The sequence below is a fragment of the Diceros bicornis genome, chromosome 7, assembly GCF_020826845.1.
Source record: "Diceros bicornis minor isolate mBicDic1 chromosome 7, mDicBic1.mat.cur, whole genome shotgun sequence".
Classification (NCBI taxonomy): Eukaryota; Metazoa; Chordata; class Mammalia; order Perissodactyla; family Rhinocerotidae; genus Diceros; species Diceros bicornis.
Window position 1 is genome coordinate 55130549 of NC_080746.1, and position 19417 is coordinate 55149965.

At 40.3% G+C, this 19417-nt stretch overlaps 1 protein-coding gene across 1 annotated transcript in view; it reads right to left on the reverse strand.

Moving 5' to 3' along the window:
- Positions 1–521: 521 nt before the first annotated feature.
- Positions 522–19417, reverse strand: part of UVRAG (UV radiation resistance associated) — a 286261-nt gene continuing 267365 nt past the window's right edge. The window contains exon 15 of the mRNA XM_058545581.1: positions 522–2445. Coding sequence (XP_058401564.1) covers positions 1743–2445 — 703 coding nt within the window. The 3' untranslated portion in view covers positions 522–1742. The remainder of the gene's footprint in view (positions 2446–19417) is intronic.

The following is a 19417-nucleotide window of genomic DNA, read 5'->3' on the forward strand; positions in this document are numbered from 1 at the left end:
GACCGTGTCTCTCTCCACCCTCTTTGATTCTAAAATGAATGACAGCACACTGCAAAGCAGCTGTGACTCTACAGATGGCTTCTGCGCCAGTTTTGGAGGAGTCTCACCTCTTTATGTGGAATTTATATGGATTTCTTCAGCTCAAGTTAAAGCTTTTAATTGTTTGCAGGTTGGCTCTGTCATGCAATGATTCTGTGAGTTCTCTTTACATGGAAAATAACAACATGAACTATTCCGTTTCACAATGTAGCTATAAATTAAAATTGAACCCAGGAGTGCTTGGTCAAAATATGAAAATGATGATGAAACCTATGAACTAAGTTGTTATGTAGGACAAACACAGCTACGACACCTGTGAAGGTGTGTGTGTTGCTATACACAATCTGTAAATGCAAACCAAGTCAACAACGTTAGCTTAGATACAGCCATGGTTTTTGTTCAGGCTAGTCCTGTCATGATGTAACATATGGAGATGTAGGTTCAGGAGGAATTTCAAAGCTGGAAAAAAAAATCAGGTCAAGTGAAGTAAACTCAATTTTTATTCTTCTATACAATACATGGATATATGGATAAATTTTCCTTAAAGAGCTTGCAACCCTGAGGCAATGTCCTTGGGTATATAAAGTATAAAGCAATAGCAAATAAAATGTGAGCTCCAGGAATGACAATTGGACTTCAAAAACATAATTTAATATTTATGCAATTGCACACATACCAATAGTATTCTATGCCTCATCTAGTCTTTTAATCCAACTATCTCAACTGCCTTACAGTTTGTACACTGGACAGCCTGACTCTCTACAAATATTTCACCATATACAATGCCTTCCTTTTCAAATGAAATTTAATAAATTAACATGGGATTTATACATAGGGATTTTTGTCTGGTGAGTGCACTGCCAGAAAGCATGCCTAGTTTTTGACTGCAGCATCCGCCCACATAAAAACTTTGGTCCCTAAAGGGTGCTGGGATGCCACCTGACTGTAGTAACCTTGGGGTCCTGGAGGGTTCCCTGGGATCCACCAGAGGTGAGGTTTTTCATTTAATCTGAGGGCTACATCTCAAGGGTATGGCTGATTAGAGGAGGTGGAAGGTCATGGCTATTGCAATAAAGAACCAGTGAATCTGATGTCCTCAGTTTTCAGGATGCACAACCCATCCACTGGGAAGATGGGGCAACAGTGGAATCTATAGGTTGACTGTGGAGCCTGCGGGCAGGGGCAGGGGCAGATGGCTCTGGGTATGAGGAGACCATTGTGCTTCTTATTCGTCAACCTAACGGATGGCTAAAGATCCTTCAGTAAATGGTGGAAATCTTTTTCTGAATATTCAATTTTCCCAAAGTTTTATAAACTATGGTGAGGGCAAATGCTTAGGAGAAACTAAAGGTGAGTTCATTATATTATTTATATATTATCATCTTCCCTCTGAGGATAACATACAAGTGTAAATAAAAAAGCAGACAAATACCTATAAGGTGACTCAAGCTAGAGCGTGACTTTTGCCTTAAAACAATCATCAGGCCTGAAAAGCAAATCCTGCAAGCAAAATCTAACTTTGTCGGGCCCACTGATACACAATGATCCTGAGTCCCTCCTCGATTCACAGAGTCTGTTTTTCCGAGGAATATCCTCCATTAATATTCATTTTATGTCATAATTATTAGAAAGGGTAACCAGTGCAGCAGTATCTTCATTTTAGGCAGTGACCCTGCCCTGGTCCTACAGTCAGTCTGCTCACTTCACTTATCAGAACTCCTGCGCGGCCGGCGGAAGCTGGATACGTTTTCATTCAGTGCGTAGATCCTTCGAGAGAACTCTTCGAACTCTCCCAGAACTTGTTCGTCACACTCCACTGCCACGGCATTGTCCACTGGGATGCAGTTAAATGCTTCTAGCTGATCGCCTGAGGTGAAACCTGTGGCTTCCATTCCGATGATCTCTTCGGCTTGCTCCACAGTACAGCAGAGCTCGGCTTCCGAGACCGGGTGGAACTCACCTGGAAGCTGGACGCTGGAGGAGCCCGCCTGCTCGCTGGGTAAGAGAGTGCCGTTTACAGTAGCTGGGTGTCCAGACAGGGCTTCTCCTTGCTCTTGGCTAGTGTTCGCACTCACAGGGCCTCCATTTAAGCTGTCACCCAAATCTACTCCTTTTTTCTTGTTTTCTTTGGAGAAGTCCAAGGAGGTATCGAGGGAGGAGGACAGAGACGTTGTCTTTCTCTCAGATTCTCCCAGGGAGGGGATGGTGGTCACAGGCTGCGCTAATGCTGACTTGTAACTGGGAGGAGGGGTTCTGTACTGGAGTCTCTCATTCTCTGAGCTGGCCCGTCTTCGGTGTCCTTTGTCTGGTGAAGGGATCCCCCCAGAGAAGCCTATATCTGCGCCCCCAAATATGGAGCTTTGTCTCTTTGGAACAGGGATTGCACTTGAGGTGTGGTGTCTGTCGCTAGAAGACAAACAAAAAGAGAAGTTACTTTCAACTTCAGAACTTAGCTTAAGCCTTCTGGATTCAAAGAAAGGAAACAGTATATTTAGGTTTGAGATAATAAAAATTGATAATAGTCAATGTTAGTATTAATTGTAGGGTCCAAATGGAAGAAACAACATGAAGCATTCTGACTTCAACTTTGGGAGCTTCCTTCAAGAAAGATACAAGACACTGAAAAATATCCAGAGGAGAGTGCCCAGGGTGGGATGAGGGATAGAAATCATGTCATATGGGGAAGAGTTGAAGTAACTGGAGGGATTGGGTCTGGAAAGAAAAATATACGAGGGATGTAATCAACTTCATATATGTGAAGAGCTATCAATATCCTCATTCTTGTTCTTAATATTCAACTCTCATTTTATCTTCATAAAGCAGGTATTCTCATTTGGCAGAGAAGTTAAATGACTTGCCCATGATACTTCAGTGAGGCAGTGGCAAGGCTAGACTAAAACCCATGACCCACGACTCAATCATCAATAGCTTGTCCAATACCCAAATGCTAATCACTTTGCATCAGAGAACTGGCAGACAGAGGACCAAGGAGATACATACATATACATACTTTTTTAATGAAAAATTAACTTGGGAAATGACTTCTCCTTTATAAGGCTAGTCACACACTTGTTTTGCAATACTTAGTCTTCTTTTGATCCTGAGTTACTTCTCAGGAAGATACTTTTGGGTAAACAATAATAATCATTGTTTAGCTATACAAAGCCTTTTAGTTTCTGAAGTAATTTCATATACATCATTTCACTTGGTCCTCACGAAAACCTTGTCAAGCAAGCAGGGTACACATTATTATTCTTAAGTCTGAAATAATAATTAGTTAATGGAAATAGAGTATCCATACCCTAGAAACGATGGTCATGTTATATACTGTGCTAGTTAAGCCACCCCTGGAGTACTGATCAGTTCTTGATATTATACTTGTTTGGAAGCTAGTCAGCTTCAATACAACGATATGAACAGACTGGGTCCAGAGACAGAGGGAGGTGCAAACACAAGATCCATCTGACTTGTGTTCTTCAGATGAGGAAACACACACAGAGAAGTGGCTTGCAAAAGGGCCACTACCAGGCAGGAGTAGAGGCTCAAGTTGAAACTATACCCACCCAACAAATAGCTACTACATGTGCCAGACCTTGGGGAGGGGAAAACAGATAGAAACAGATAGAAACAAGATAGAGCAGGCCCTGCCTCTAAGGAGCTTCCAATCTTGCAAGAGAAAGACACCCGTAATTACTGAAATAATACATTTTCAAATTACAACTGTGATAAGTGCCCTGAAAAAAAAAGGATTTAGGATTCCTTCTACCTGTGTCCACAGCCCTTTAACCAGCTCCCTGCTCCCTCTTCTCTCAGATTGTTTTTCTGATGCTGGATTATCCCTATGGTCTCATTCTTCTTGAGAAAACGCAACCACAAGGCTTCTAATCCGTGGGCCTGTCAGACTCCCTTGCTTGGCTATAAGTGTTGGTGCCAGGAGAGATTTCATAATTAGGGGTGGTCACTAGGGTGCATATAGAACTAGGCAAGTAGACAAGTAAATTACTGTTTTTAGTTCTCAAGAAAAACAAAACAAAACAGAGCAAAATCTGCTGGCTTTAATCTAGGTTTTCAGTTAATATATTGTCAAAACTCACAGTAATTGGGTAAGCTACACATTTTTGCGAACCTTGCTGTTTTCAATCTACCGCTTGCTGACAGTGTCCCTCTCTAAATGATTTTGCAAGGGGCCTAGGTTACCAACCAAAACAGAGCCTCAGCACCACCCACGGACAGCCTATTCTAGGCAGAAGGGCCAGGCCTTCAGTTGCAACCCCAGCCCAGGTGAGGTGGGAAGCACCAGGTGAACCAGCCTGGAACACTGAAGGTGATACTGCCAGCATGCGACTAGAGGCCAGGTGCTTAACCACTCACAGCTACGAAGGGTGAACGAGGTGACCTGCTCCCTGCCACCACCCCTCCCCCACCCCACCCCTTGGGCATATTGCTCTGCTTCTCTGCTGGGCTCCAGGGGGGCTGATAAAGGGCAGGGCAAGAGAACAGGCCAGGGCACAACAAGCAGTGGTTATGACAAAAGAGGAAAGGGATTTTGCAGCCCTTTTTGATTTTGAGACTCCTTGAAAGCTCTCCTCAATTTTGCACAGCAGAAAAGTAATAAAGTGTGACGTCCCTCCCCACAACTACAATGGGAAGGGAAGTACCATGTTCCTGCACATCAATAATGTTGAACACTCACATGGACCCTGTGGAAAAGGTAGGCAGGCAGGTGGGTTATGTGATTTGTTCAGGGTTGCAGAACCCACAACTGAACTAAATTCGTCTGACTCCAGAGCCCACGCAGTCTGTTGCATCCACATGGGAAACTCATATTCAAATCCAACTAACATTTGCTACGTGCCAATGATATGCCGGGCATCAGGCTACATGCCATTCTACAGGCCTTCTCATTTAACCTGCCCAACCCATATCTAAGCTCTGAGGTGTTATTCCTATTTTAATGGATGGATTCTAAGGCTTTGAGACGTAGAGACTTTGGTATTTTCTGACATCTTGATTTTATGATATTCTTCTCCAGTTTCCTTGGCTTTCTATGAAAACCCATGTAATGCCAGTTTCAGATACAATTTGGAAAACCCAAGTAACAGTAAAATATTCCTTCTTAAGAACAGTAAGAAAATGAGTTATTATGAATAGACAATAAGGAAGTCTACATACCTAAAGTTTACCCTTTAATCACATTTTGTCTTTTTTTCCACTTTTAGCCATGTGCAATGAAATCTTTCAAAAAATTATTAAAGTCTTCCTTATAATCTTAAAAAGAGTAAGCTGAACAAAAAGGTATTTCCTTGATACCTGTGGGCCATCAATGTGAAGATACTAAACTATGACGTAATAACGAGACCAAAGGATTTTCAGGGCATGTTTCCAGGCCTGACTCTGAGGGCTCTCAGTGTGCACGTAAGCTTTTCTGCGCCCTCTCTCACTGCCACGCTGTCAGCGTGGCTGTGTCTGTGATCTTGCCTGTGGGGGCTTCTCTTTTTTTAATGTTTGCTTCTAATTTGCTGTGTTCTTATAAAGCAGATGTCCTGAGAATTGTGTGCAAAGTAAGAGTAGATAGGATTTGAGTGATGGGCCAGCAGATGTCCTGGGCATAATATGCTTTATTACATGAGTTTTGTAACATTAGTTTTGGCGGCTCAAAATTAATTTTTTTATTACTTCCAGGATCTTAGCAATGTTCCAGATTTTTAAGATAGCTGAGCTCTAAGCAGCTGAAGTGTTGAATGATTACATTAAAATATATACAAACACACATGCATTTTTAATTATTATAATAATTTATACTCCCTGGAAAACTCAAAAAATATAAACCATATAAACAAATTAAAATCACTCACAAGCCTGTTACCTATCAAATAACCACTATTAATTCTGGATATTTTCCTTTCAGACTTTGACTTTATGTATACGTGCTTAACTAAAAAACAAACAAACCTGAAGTTGTGTTTGTGGTGTGTGTGTGTGTATATATATATATATATATATATATATATATATATACAACTCTGTATCCTGTTGTTGGATGTTATTAAAACCTCTTGGTAAACAATTCTAAATGGCTGCTCCATTGAATGGAATATCTAATTTACTTAATCCTTCCCTTTGTTTTATAGATTTAGGATATTTCCAAAATTTTACTACTGTGAGCATCTCTGTATAAAAAAACAATGCATAGATTTTTAACAAAATAATTTTGATTTTCATATTTAATAGGTTTCCAGAAGGAACTTTCATTATAAATTTTAGTACAAGCTAAATTCTTAAAAAAAAAAAAAAAAAAGGAGCATTTACCTCCACTATTGCCTAAAAAGAAAAAGGTAGCAATTAAAAAGCAAATAATAGATCAAAAATGAATGCCCAGAAGGTTTTAAGATTCTTTTTGTCTGATTACAGTCCAGCTTCATGACTATTTCATCTAGATAGAAGAGGAGGTTGAATGCATAGATTTACTAATTATATGACCAATTTTTAAAGGCTGTTGACAATTTACTTATCAAATGAAATTAGTACATTATAAGTTGTGATGAATAACTTACTGGGAATTTCTATTTTTTGAAAAAACCAGAGTAAATGTGGGTGTTTTGGGGGAGGAGTGGATGTAGTGGGAAATGTGGTAGTTTTTCTTTATCCTCCACTCCCGCCAAGGGTCCCCATGTGTTCTAAGGCACTAGATTTGGGGGTGCAGAGCCTGAGGTTTAAGGAACTGGACCGAGTCCCCCAGTTCACTGCACATGTTCTCCTCATCAGCCATCTGCCTTGCGTGGATGTCTCTTCTAGCTTGGCTTAGGTCCAAGTTGGAAACCTGGAAACATGACATCTGGGGTTTAATGCTGAAACCCAAAGATAGTGTAATCGCAAATTAACTAGCCCACAGTTTAGTGAAACACGGCAAAGGCTGCTGAATAACTGAACCAGACTGGGTACTGTTAAATTACTAAATAATAAATTTTTTGCTACAAGTAAGACAGGATATCCTACGGTCACAAACGATAGCATGATGAGGGAGAAGCCAAGTGGTCTGAGTTTAGAGGTCAAGGAGGACAGTCTGGTTTAAATTTGGCTTCTTTGGATCAAGTCTTCTCTGATTTCTCTAAATTAAGGTGATGAATTTCTTTGTTATTCTGTGAGTCCTTATTTATTACAGTCAGTTACATTTTGTTATCTCTTCAGCTATATTTGGAGATAGTGGTGGTGATGAGAAAGGATGCTCAGAGACCTGGATTCTCCTCCTAGCTCTGCCACCATGACCCTGTCTATTTGGAGTTACAACTTAAGGTTGAACTCACCACTTATTAGTTACATGACTGTAGGCAGTCACTCATCTTCTCTGCGCTCCAGTTTTTTCCTTCATAAAACAGATCATTAGACTATGGTAAGGATTAAATAAAATAATGCACTTCAAATCCTTGGCAGAATGCCTGGCTTACATACTGATGGCAGTAGTAGCTCTATTAGTTTCTAAGGGCTTTGGATTCCAAATGTGTTATCCTCGATTTACAGAAGGGGTAACTGAGGCTCAAAGACATTAATGTCTAGGACAGACACACAAGATAATGGGTAGCAGAGGAAAGAACAGAATCTAGATCTCCTTCCTTCTACTGTTTTCCTTTACACAGAATAGTGTTTAAAGCAGGAACAAACAGAACTCTTCCCACTCACCCCCATCTCCACTTCTGCACATCAGGGAGCTAGCTGCAAGAAGCAGATAAAGAATTAAGAAAAGTGTAAAAGAGTTTTGGAGAAAAAGTACTAAATCAATCAAAAGAGGTATTCTGCTCAATGTGAAACATCATTCTAGTTTTTTCTTTTTTCTTGAGAATATGGGGTGGGGAAGGCTTTGAAATGCTCAAACTGCCTCTATTTACATGATCTACCAAATATTTAGGGACTATACTTCCCAGAATCCTTTGAGATACATTCCAATTGTCCCTAAACCCCTGATGTATCATTTTTCTGTATGAATTTAGCTTCAGGGGGAGAGAGTTTTTGTAAGAGGGAGAATTTCTCTATTTCCCCAACCTAAATGAGGAGGACCATGTTCAGAATTTTTATAACCATTATACAAATACCTTGCCACGAAGCCAATCTGGGAGACCAGTTCAATCCACTCCACCATCCTTGCCCCCACCACTTTCCCCTCCCCTCTTCCTCCTCCTGTTGGTTTTACTGCCTGAAGCTATAGCCTCCTTTTACAGAAAAGGAATTGGGAGAGAGAAAACAAAGTAAGAAAGCACTGGTGGAAAATGCGTTCCCATTTCCACATCTCCCATATATAACATTCCAGAACTCCACATGTAGCTCCGCCATTATAAAATATGGGAGATTGGTGAAGCACTTCACTGCTCTGAACCTCTGTTTCTTCTTCTGTATAATGGGTATATCTACCTAATAGTTGTTGCAGTAAGGATTAAATGAAATATTCAAGAAAAATTCTTGGTATGATGAGTAGGTACTCTATAAATTATTAATAATAATAAAACAATAGCAACTAACATTTACGAAGTACTATGGAGTAAGTACTCTGTTAACAGCTTTATACGTGGTCTCATTTAATCCTCACATCTCTATTTAGTATCTTATGAACACCATCTTCATTTTACAGATGAAGAAACTGAGGCACAGAAGTTAGGTAACTTGCCAAGGTCACAAAGCAACTAGCAGTGATTTAACAAAGGCAGTCTGACCAAATCAATGTCAATTCCCTTCTCTCTCCCAACCCCTAGGACTTGCCACCCAAACTCCTACATTTGATCTTTACTTTTATTTGAGGGAGGAGTGAGAATCAGAAGAATAATTTTTAGGCCAAGGGCTTGGTGTCTTTTCCTTCTCTTCTCTTCTTGCCTATATTAAGTTTGTGTGGCTTTTTTGATTTCCTAAGACTTATGCTATTACAGGAATGCTGATCCATTCTAAGCATCAATTATGAAAAGAAATACATTCTGCCATGAAATGATACAAATGTGGAGACTTAGGGAAAAATGAAATAAAGGAAAATGTAAAGATTAGCATATCAAGAGAGTTCTTGAAGATGGGGCGAATTTTTAGCTGTTTGAAAAGATTTTTTTCCTATTCTTTTTCAAACTCACTTGTGCTTGTTTTATCTGTCTACAACCAGGTCTCACACTGTAAAGTATCAGAAAAGAGTACAACTCACAGGCTCAAATATGTGTCTTTCCCTCCTATAAAATGTTTCCTCTGAGGAACATTACTAGATCACAGCTGGTCAAAATGCTAAATCTTGATTGTCTGGATCCTGGCCAAAATCTACAGCTATAACTCGGTGGAATAAGAATACCTAAAAAGAAAAAAACCCAAAACTTTTAAACAACATTTGATCTTCTTCTTTCTCCCCCTGTAGCAAGCTATGACCTCATGGCAATGAGCCCTCTACATGGAGGTGTTTAAGTTGGTCTAGGGCCATGAGAAATGTTTGAAGTTCTAGGTACTACTCTGCGCCAATATCACGTCAACTGTGCTAAAAAGCAATAATAGTTTCTCACCTTCTTAAAGATTACTGCTTAAATAATGCAGAGCAACGACAGGGCTGCACAGAGTGCCAAAAGCAGGTTGCCAAGGCGAAGATGAGGTAGAATTACGTCTTTTGGCAACTAAGAAATTATGACATAAAGTTAGTTTTTTCCAAAAAACAACCCCCGTAAATTAGGCTACTATTCTTTTTCAAAATCCGCAAAGGTTGGGATTTATCTTTTTCCTTTCTCTCTCTCTGTGATCAAGCAGAAGCACAGAGCCTCCTTTAGAGAAAGCCAAATTTAACAGCTAGATTTTATCTCCCAGGAGGAAGCTGGGGGTTAATAGTTTTAAGCATGCAGTCTCCGGCCACAGGCAAGCAATCTAAAGGCCTCTTACCATTACCAGATAAGTGAAAGTGCTTAATCTTTGCCCTGGATGCTAACAGAAATGAGAAACAAAATAAAAATAGAAACAATCTTGGGCCAAAAGCATAGGCTGAAATCCGTGCCAATGGTCACTTTTCCTCTGGGCTCAGCTTGGAAGGTTTCCTGCCCAAGTCTGACTAAATAAAAACAGAGTTTAAAAAGGTATAACTGAACAAGGGAGCCTTTAGATTTTATTTAAACTGAGTACTGTGGGAAAGATGAATTTGTGAAAGAGAAAGTTCCACAGGCAAAGGATAAAACAAGCAAGCTGAAGAAATTCATGTCCCCAGGCTACGTGATGTGAGGGCCTGGTCATCAGGCCTCCATGGCCCTGGGCAACTCGGCTCAGCTTGGAAAAGAGAGGGTCCAGCACAGGCCAGCGGACAGCTGAGGGGGTGCCCCCAGCCAGGAGCCCATCTGGAGGCCAGCTCAGTCTCAAAGCTGAGCTCCCTGGGATCAGGGAATAGAGAGTGATCCTCCAGGGAGACAAAAAGGTCCCAGGAGGGGTCAAAGTCAACCACTTCACCTATCAGTTTTCACTTTAAGAAATTATCATACAAATAATGTACAGAAATCATAGCCAGGCAACAAACATTATGAGGACGTAAAATGGTCTGTAAAAACAGAAAGAGATGCCGGGGATGATACCTGGGGACACCTTGGAGTGTCTGGACAGCACTTCAGACATGGGAATAAAGTGTTTATGCTGAAAACTAGAAAAAAACCCCGACTCCACCTTTGTCAGGGAAACCAGAGGAACAGCAATTTCACAGAGCCCAGCCGCAGAAAGAAGTCAACAGGGAAATTAAAACCTTGGTCAGAGAACACTTTCAGAATTTAAAAAGTAGATTTGTAAAGAGAGCTAAAGGAAGCTTTAGACTCCAGAGGCTAACGATAGAATCTGTGAAATTAAGTCTTTGAAAGATACTGCTGAGGCTGAACTACCACCACATTTCTAATAAGCTCTGACATGAACCAAACCATGGGGATTCAGTTGTTTGTTATTTTAAAAGAAAAATGGATAGCTCTGCCACCATTTTCAGAGATGCTGGAGGCCTTTGGAAGAAGTGCTTGAATTACAGCTGGCCGTCATTTAATCATTGCTTAGTAAGAGACTGTGGGACTCTGGAGATAAGGTCTTGGGACCCTTATCTTTTGTAGTCCTCTATACTACTGAAAAAGGTGCAGTATAAAACTGTATGCATATTAACAAACATATTAACAAAGTAAATGATTTACTCCCTTATTCAAATATCTATTGAGTATGTACCATGCACTAGACACTGTGCACTAGACTCTGGGGCTACAGTAATGATTGAAAAAAAAAGCCCAGGTGCCTGCTGTTGTGGCGCTTACACCATAGTGGGAGAGGTCACACATCTGTCACAAAATGAAAGACATAAGTGTAAAATGACAATCTCTGACACATGCTATGCAGCAGTGCACATGAGCTAAGAAAGCTTGTAACAGAACTGACCCAAAAAAGGCCAAGATTCGAAGGGCTAGCAGAATTCTTCACCAGCTGAAGAATAGTTTGGTGGATGACAGCATCTTCCAGGCAAAAAGAACAGCATATGCCAAGACCCTATGTCAAGAGAGAGAACAATGTTTGAGGATCCAAAAGGTCATCAAGTGAAGAGTAGCATAGTAGAAGGTAAAGCTAGAGAGGAAAACAAGGTCTATACTATGCAGAAGCCCACAGGCCATGTTTAGAGTTTTTCTCTTTATCTAAGTCATTAAAGTGTCTTAGGCTAGGTCTGTGTGTGTATACATGTAGGGTGGGGGAGAAAGAAAGAGAGAGATTAATTGATTGATTGATTTGTATTTTGGAACATGCACTCCGGCTAAAGTTGGAGAACAGACTGGAGGGGGCCCAGAGTGGATGCTGGGGGACCACAGGCTGTGCAGCAGTATAGCTAGGAGATGATGGAGGCTTGGACCAGAATGGAAATGTATAGATATAGGCAAATGGACATATTAGGGAAAATCAGCAGGGGTTGCTAAGGCTGGATATGGGGTGAGAGGGAAAGGGAGGAACCAAGGATTATGCTTGGCTTCCTGGCCAGTGTAAAAGAATGGATGGAGATTCCATTTGCTGAAAACAGAGTACTGGAACATCACAAGGCTTATGGTGGTTGGCGTGGGAGACAGGAAGAAAAAAACACGGGCACGTAGAATGTGCTGTGAAAATGTCCAGGAGGCAATCTGAATAGAGGTCTGATAGTTAACAAGAGATCTGGGCTGAAGATTTACACTTACGCTTCATTTCAGTGTGGGTGATAACTAAAATGATGGCTGTAGATAAGATCATGCCGGGATGAAGAATAAAAGGAGAGAAAAGAGGGCCTCGCACGGAGCCTTGAGGAGCTCCCGTTTGTTATGATGGGGAGGAAGAAGAGGAGCCTGCAGATGAGAAAAGCAGCAGCAGTCAGAAAGGAATGAAGAAAACTAGGAGAGGGTTCTAACAACAGGATTCCTCTTCTGGAATCACAAGACGCTAAATGATCCCTTGTGTAAAACATTTTATTCCTAACATAGTTGTAAGAGAGGCCGTGCTGAGTGATAGTTACAGAAGGGGCTCTAAACAGTTCTGCCCGGTTCAAATCTTAGCTCTTCCACTTGATGGCTGTGTCACCTTCAAGTTATTGTAACCTCTCTGTGCCTCAGTTTCCTCATTCGTAAGATGAGAAAGGATAACGGGTCCTAATTCACAGGGTTGTTGTGAGGATTAAATGAGTCAACTAAATAATATATTCAAAATGCTTTGGAAGAGTGCCTGGTTTGCAGGAACAGTCATTTGCAACAGTCATTGCAGGAACAGTCAATTGATAACAACATTACTTATTATTATATATTACTATCCACTAGCAGAAGAATTGTTGAACGAGCATCATATAAAACGATCTTTAACAGCTCCAAAGCTGAGACACAGGGAATTATATCTAAATTGAGCTTAAACTCAAAGGTCTTACTGAAGCAGCCAGAGGTCATTTCTAATGCTGCAAACGCTTGTCAGCTTTTGACGGGCAAAGACTCTATCTCTACAGCCTTCTTCAAACTTAGCACAGTGCTTTAGATCCAGAAGGATGCTTATCTGCTGATACTTAGCCTACGCTAAAGAATGCCGCCTGAAAAGCAGTGACTTCTTAGTACAGGATTTATAAGTGGCTTTTCTGCTAATTCCTTCCCTCCATTCATTTAAGTCTGCCCATCTTCTTTAACAACTTGCCCAACGCAAGTCCTACCTCCTTCATTAAGCCTTTTTCAACTACGCCAATCTAAAGTGATCTCTCTGAATTCTGAACAGCTAAAGTACTTGTAATTATACCATCCAACTGATGCTTAATATGATCACTTGTATTTCAACACATATTTCAGTAGACATTATTGAAATCCACATTCACTCCCCAGCAGTCTGCTAGGCCCTGGGAATAAAGAGGGCTATAAAGTAAGGTTTCCATCATTAAGGAGTTCCATTCTAGTAGAGAAGACAAAGAGTTAACCAAGAACAAGAACATCATGGTGCTTTGTATACAACACACATTTTGTATGTTGTAATGGAAGAGGGAGCAAGTAGTCACCTGGAGGACTCCTTAGAGGAGGCGATATTTGATTGGTGCCTTGAAGGACAAGGGGGAGTTAATCAGGCTGTGTGTGGGTTTGTAGAGGGTAGAGTAAGAAATGAAGGGAAGGATATTTAAGACACAATAAAACACAATATGCGCGCAGTCCAACTGTAGAGCCAAGTCTTACAAACGTTGTATGGGAGGGACCTGGTCTTCTATTTCTTGAAATCCACTCCTTCACTTTCCAATCTAACATAGTACAGAGCACACAGTCAATACTAAGTGAATATATTTGTTTTATGAATAAATGGATTTAATTAGTTGTACTCAAAAGGAATAATTCATGGTTTTTTCTTTTGGCAACGTGCTGAAAAACATTCAGTTAACGTAAAAAAAGAACACTATAGGGTTACTTGTAATGTGAAAAACAAAACTATCTAAAGATAGAGTTATAGTAAATCTAAATGATGAAATATTATGCAGCCATTAAAATGATGCTAAAAAGTTTTTAATATCATTGGTAAAAGGCTTAAGAAGTGATATACACAAAAGTAGTATACACAGTTGTAAGAACTGTGCTGTCCAACACTGCAGCCTAGTCACAGGTTCCTGAGTACCTGCATGTGGTTAGTTGGATTTGAGGGTAAAACATATACTGGATTTAGAAGGCTTCATATGAAAAAAGGAATATAAAATATTTTATTAATAATTTTAAAAATACTGACTACATGCTGCAAGCTATTATTTTATTGGGATTAAATAAAGTATATTATTAAAATTAATTTATCTATTCTTTTTAATTTTTTTTCAATGTGGCTGCCAGAAAATTCAAATTTACATATGTGGCTCAGACTGTATTTCTATCCTACAGCACTAGTAGAGAGGACACCATCTCATGTAACACATAAAAAACTGACTAACTTAGTGGTTTTTCTCCCCGGATTGTGGGGCTCCTGTGTTCCCCACTTCTGTATATTTTTACATCTTTCAAATTTTATTCATTGAGCACATATTACTTTATAATCTAAAGGAATGAATAGAAATAAACAAGACACAAATAAAAACAAAAAGATCTCAATTTGGTTCAAAGACTTGGTTGCTGGAGGTTGAGAAAAGAAGCCCGGGGAGACCCAGATGACTCCGTGTCACTGACAGAGGGTTAGCGCACAAAGGATGTTGGCCAGCTGTTCTCCATCCTGACTGGAGACAGAAAAAAGCGGAAATGGGTGTTAACCACAGGAGGAGGCCTGTGAGTTAAATATAGGGAAGAATTTCCTGAAGCGAGGGTGTTTAAACTCTGGAATGAGTTATGGAAGAAGCCTCGTCCCCCAAGGTCTTTTAAAATACTACAGATACCCTTATGCCTTGTGTGTACCTGTCTAGAGGCAATGAGATGACTTGCCAAGGTTCCTTCTAAAACAGCTATCTTAGAGTAAATGACTCCAATAAAACTTTCTTTTTCATTTATTTTTGACCAGGCTTCACCTCTCATAGTAAGGATGCCAGCCTGCAGGAAGCACTCTGAAAGGCAAGCCTGTCTGGTACAGCTACCGTAAGCAGTCCTCTTGAGACTTCAAAGACGATGTCGTTTGATCTAAATTTAAAAACCAACATCAGCTAGAGAACATGTTTTTTAACTCCCTTGGGGGTCACCTGCCAGAAACTAGTTCTGAATTCGGCATATACACGATGGAGGGAAGGAAAGAGGACAGATTTGCTTTTAAAATGTGAGGCTTTTAAAAAATGTTCATGCTGGATACTGCCTCATTTTCAAAGGTGAGTGGTTTGGCTTAAAAGCTGAACTATTATATTATTACCCTCTGATTTTAAAGAAAGTAGATCGGCTCACTTGCTCTAAATTTTCTTTATTCTCAGTTTACTGAAAAAACCATTTTCTTAAAATGTGCCAAAGTTCTTAGGTACTTTCTTCTTATGTATTTAAAAAGCTGTTGAGCTTAAGTCTCTCTATTTATAAAAAAGAATGGAAGACTGGATCAGAAATAGGTTCACAAAAGCACTGTCTAGAGATTTTACCACTGAAGTGAGATGACCTTAGCCACTAGTTGCTTCTCCCAAAGTCACATCATTAAACGCTAGAAGGAGTCTGGAGAAAAATTCCAGCAAGCTGCAGAGTCGCCAAGGATACTTCTCACTGAGGTCACTGAAACTGATGCAGTCACTATAAAAATGTCACACTTGGTCCTAAAACATCAAATAAACCAGCCCTAGGTTGATCTTCATCATTGTAAGAGACTGTCCACTGAAGCTGGGTCTCAGGCTCTACGTTCCACATGACAGCAAGAGTGAACAATGTATAGGAATATTTTTGCAAGTCATGTTCTTCAAAATATTTAATTTGTCTTATCAACTCATTTATATTATAAACTAAACAACTGTCAACTAAGCAAAGACAGGGCAAATCTCACACTTTTGATTCTTCTTTCATTTCTGAATAGTGCTGTATGTGGAGGAGACAGTGAACGCTTAAATGCATAAATAATACTTAACAATATTTTGTATAGTCCTTTTTAGTTTATAAACCACTTGGATAGACATTATCTCATTCGCTCCATACAACTATGCTTGGGAAACAGGGCTGGTGCTATTAACTCCATTTTAAAAAACTGATAGTCAAAAATGATTTGTGAAAATTAAATGATAGAGCTGAAGTTGGAGCCTACATTTTCTCATTCCCAAATCCAGCGCTCCTTCCACCGTACCACACTGCCTTGCAATAAGCTGCTAGATAGTTTAAGCTTTATAGTCTGGAAAAGTTAAACTTAGAACAAAAAATTCCATATATAAAGCAGGACAGATGGTTTTGAAATCCTGCTTTTATCATGTCTTATTCTGAAAAAAGAACATGAAATTCAAGGAAGACAAACACTACAGGGCAAACATGTTTTAGACCAACCTATGTGCTTCCTTTAGTTTTCTTGTTTCTTAACCCAATGGAGTTGAAACATATAATCATTTTTGTTTCTTTTGGTCTTAAAATTCTTAAATTCTTCACAAAGTTTCATGACTCTTAGTTTCCTACCTCTCTGAGGTCAATGGGGTAGGATAGCAACAGAGAATGTTTTCACCAGAACTGCAGCCTTGATTTTGCAGTGTATTTTTCTGGTACTCTGGATTTGACTTAGGTGGATTTCCCCGTGGAAGGTAATAGGTTTTGGAAATTAAGCGACACAGAGACAAGAGGGCTGGGGAAGAGAGAGATGGAAAAGAATGACCACTGACTAATAAGGGGCAGCATGGTATAGCACAAAAAACATGAGACTAGGAGTTAGATAATCTGGGTTTCTGGTCCCACATCCATCACTTATCACGTGATCTTGGCAAGTCACTCCAAATTTCTAAGTCTCAGTTTTCTGAACTGTAAAATAGTGATCATCATCCTTGCCCTGCCTCTCTCACAGGGTTGTTGCAAGCTTAAATAAAAAACATGCAAAGTTTTGTAAATAATAGACTTTAATTATTCGTAACTTGTAACTACAGGTGAGAGTTACCTAAGAAGGCAGGTACCAAAAAAGTAGGAAGACAAACAGACTTGTAGGGGACTTACCTGAAAGGCTTCAGAAAGGTCTTATAAAGGACTTGGGGAAAGTAAGAGGGAGATGGTGAATATTTTATTGCATTAATGTACAAGACAGCATGAGCCGCCATTAAAAAATGTGACCAAGAACCATATTCTATATCTATTTGTAAGGAGATGACTGTAGATTTTCAAGGAAAAACAAAACACCTATAACAAAGAATGGATTTAATTTTTAAAACAGAGATAATAACTATGACTCATTTATCCATTGCATATTTATAATAACAGCTACCATTTATTGAGTACAACCATGTGCCAGGCAGTATGCTAGGGATTTACATATTTAATCCTTATGGCAACTCTATCAGGTAGGCACTAGTATCCCCATTTTATAGATAAATTTAAGCTGAAAGCTTAAACTCGCCTCAAGTCACAGAGACAGTAAGTGGTGGAGTTGGTATTCAAGCCCAGAGTCTTTAGCTGCTCTTGACAACTAGGCAACTGTTTCTTTAACCTGTTCTGTCCTATACCTCAACCTTCACATGCCCAAATCCCTCTTGTGTTCCAGGTCTACTCAAATGCTATCTGCTTAGTGAAGGCTTGTCCGATTCTCACCCACACCCCTCACATCAGGAAGTAAATGCCCTCCTCTGAATGTTCCAAATAACAATTTCTAATATTGTTTGTTCCTATTTCATTGCCTCAATTAGACTGACTATAAGCTCCTTGAATGCATTCAAAGAGCATATTCCATGAACAGAACAGGACAGATGGCTTGTTCATTCATTCACATGCTCATCACTTACCAAGCACCTGCTTCCCTAATGCCAGGCTGGGACCACAGCAGGAGTAAGACACAGTCCTCAGCCTCAAGCTGCTCAAAAACCTAGTGGGTGGGCCGGCCCCGTGGCTTAGCAGTTAAGTGCGTGCACTCCGCTGCCGGCGGCCCAGGTTTGGATCCCAGGCGCGCACCGACACACCGCTTCTCCGGCCATGCTGAGGCCGTGTCCCACATACAGCAACTAGAAGGATGTGCAACTACGACATACAACTATCTACTGGGGCTTTGAGGAAAAATAAATAAATAAATAAAATTATTAAAAAAAAAGAAAAGCCTAGTGGGTAAGACTTGGTGGGAGAAGTGAACCTAAGCTACTGAGGCAATATATATTTATCTCTGTATCTGCCACTGGGCCTGTTGAGTGAGTGAATGAATGAGGTAGGATATGAGCTGGATCCTGAAGTGAGGGCAACACTTGGCTAGGGCAGAGGCAACAGCAGGCCATTCTAGGTAGTGGGAACTTGTCTGAGAGAAGAACAGAGTCCAGAAATGAGTGTGGTACGTCTGGGGGTCAGTTGAGATGGGGCGAGAGAGAGGTGGAGAGACATAACCAAGGCACTGTCCCAGGACCTGGATGCTAGGGCCCCATCAAACAGCCCGTTCACAGCAACCACAGCACATAATCTCTTCAACTCTGTTCTAAACTTATCATCTTACTGGCAGCCATCAAGTAGCAGCTTGCGTGTACATTCTTCCCTGACCATAATTCAGCACTAGCATCAGCTGTGCATGTGCATGTCAATTTCAATCTTGGACCACTTTGCAGTTAGTAGTAAAAGAAAGAAAAATGGGATGTTTAAGTGGCATGCTGGTGGTTTTTAACCAAAATATTTAAGAGTACAACCTCTGAGCTGAAATTCTGCTTTTCAAAATTGTGTCGCTTGGCAGTTGCGATGGAGTTAGTTATCCTAGGATGGGATAATGGGGGCGTCTTTTCGAAAGAGCTGGCATAAAGCACGGAGGACTGTGCCCCATGTAACTGTGTTCATGAGGGAAAGGGGTTAGTTTTAGGATTAATCGGGTAAATGCTTTTGATATTAATTAGATAAGAATTCTGTAATGTGAAAGAAAAAAAAACCACTTCACTAAAGGAATTTCAATCACACTGTCTTTTCTTTAAAAAACAAACCAAAACAAGCTGTCACAAAACTTTGAAGCTTACCATAAGGAGGAATTCAGTGACTGCACTGATCCTCAGCCAGTTTGAAATCCTCGACACCAAAAGAACATACAGCACTCTGCTTCCACAGGGACCAATCTGTGAATGGTAACAACCACACAGAAAATGGAAGTGTTTTCTTTTACAAAAGATGTAAGCGGCTCCCTTAGGAGCATGAGTTTTTTTACCCTTTGCCCTAAGGAGCACAGGCCTGGGAGGTAACTCCTCAGTCCACGGCTGTTCTCGGAAATTCTCAGATTTCCTCTGAGGCTACAAGTGCTTGTTCCAGCCTTGTTTAGATTTGTAACTTCCAGCCTGGCTTCCTGCAGTGGTCTTGACTTGGAATCATTATGTAGCATT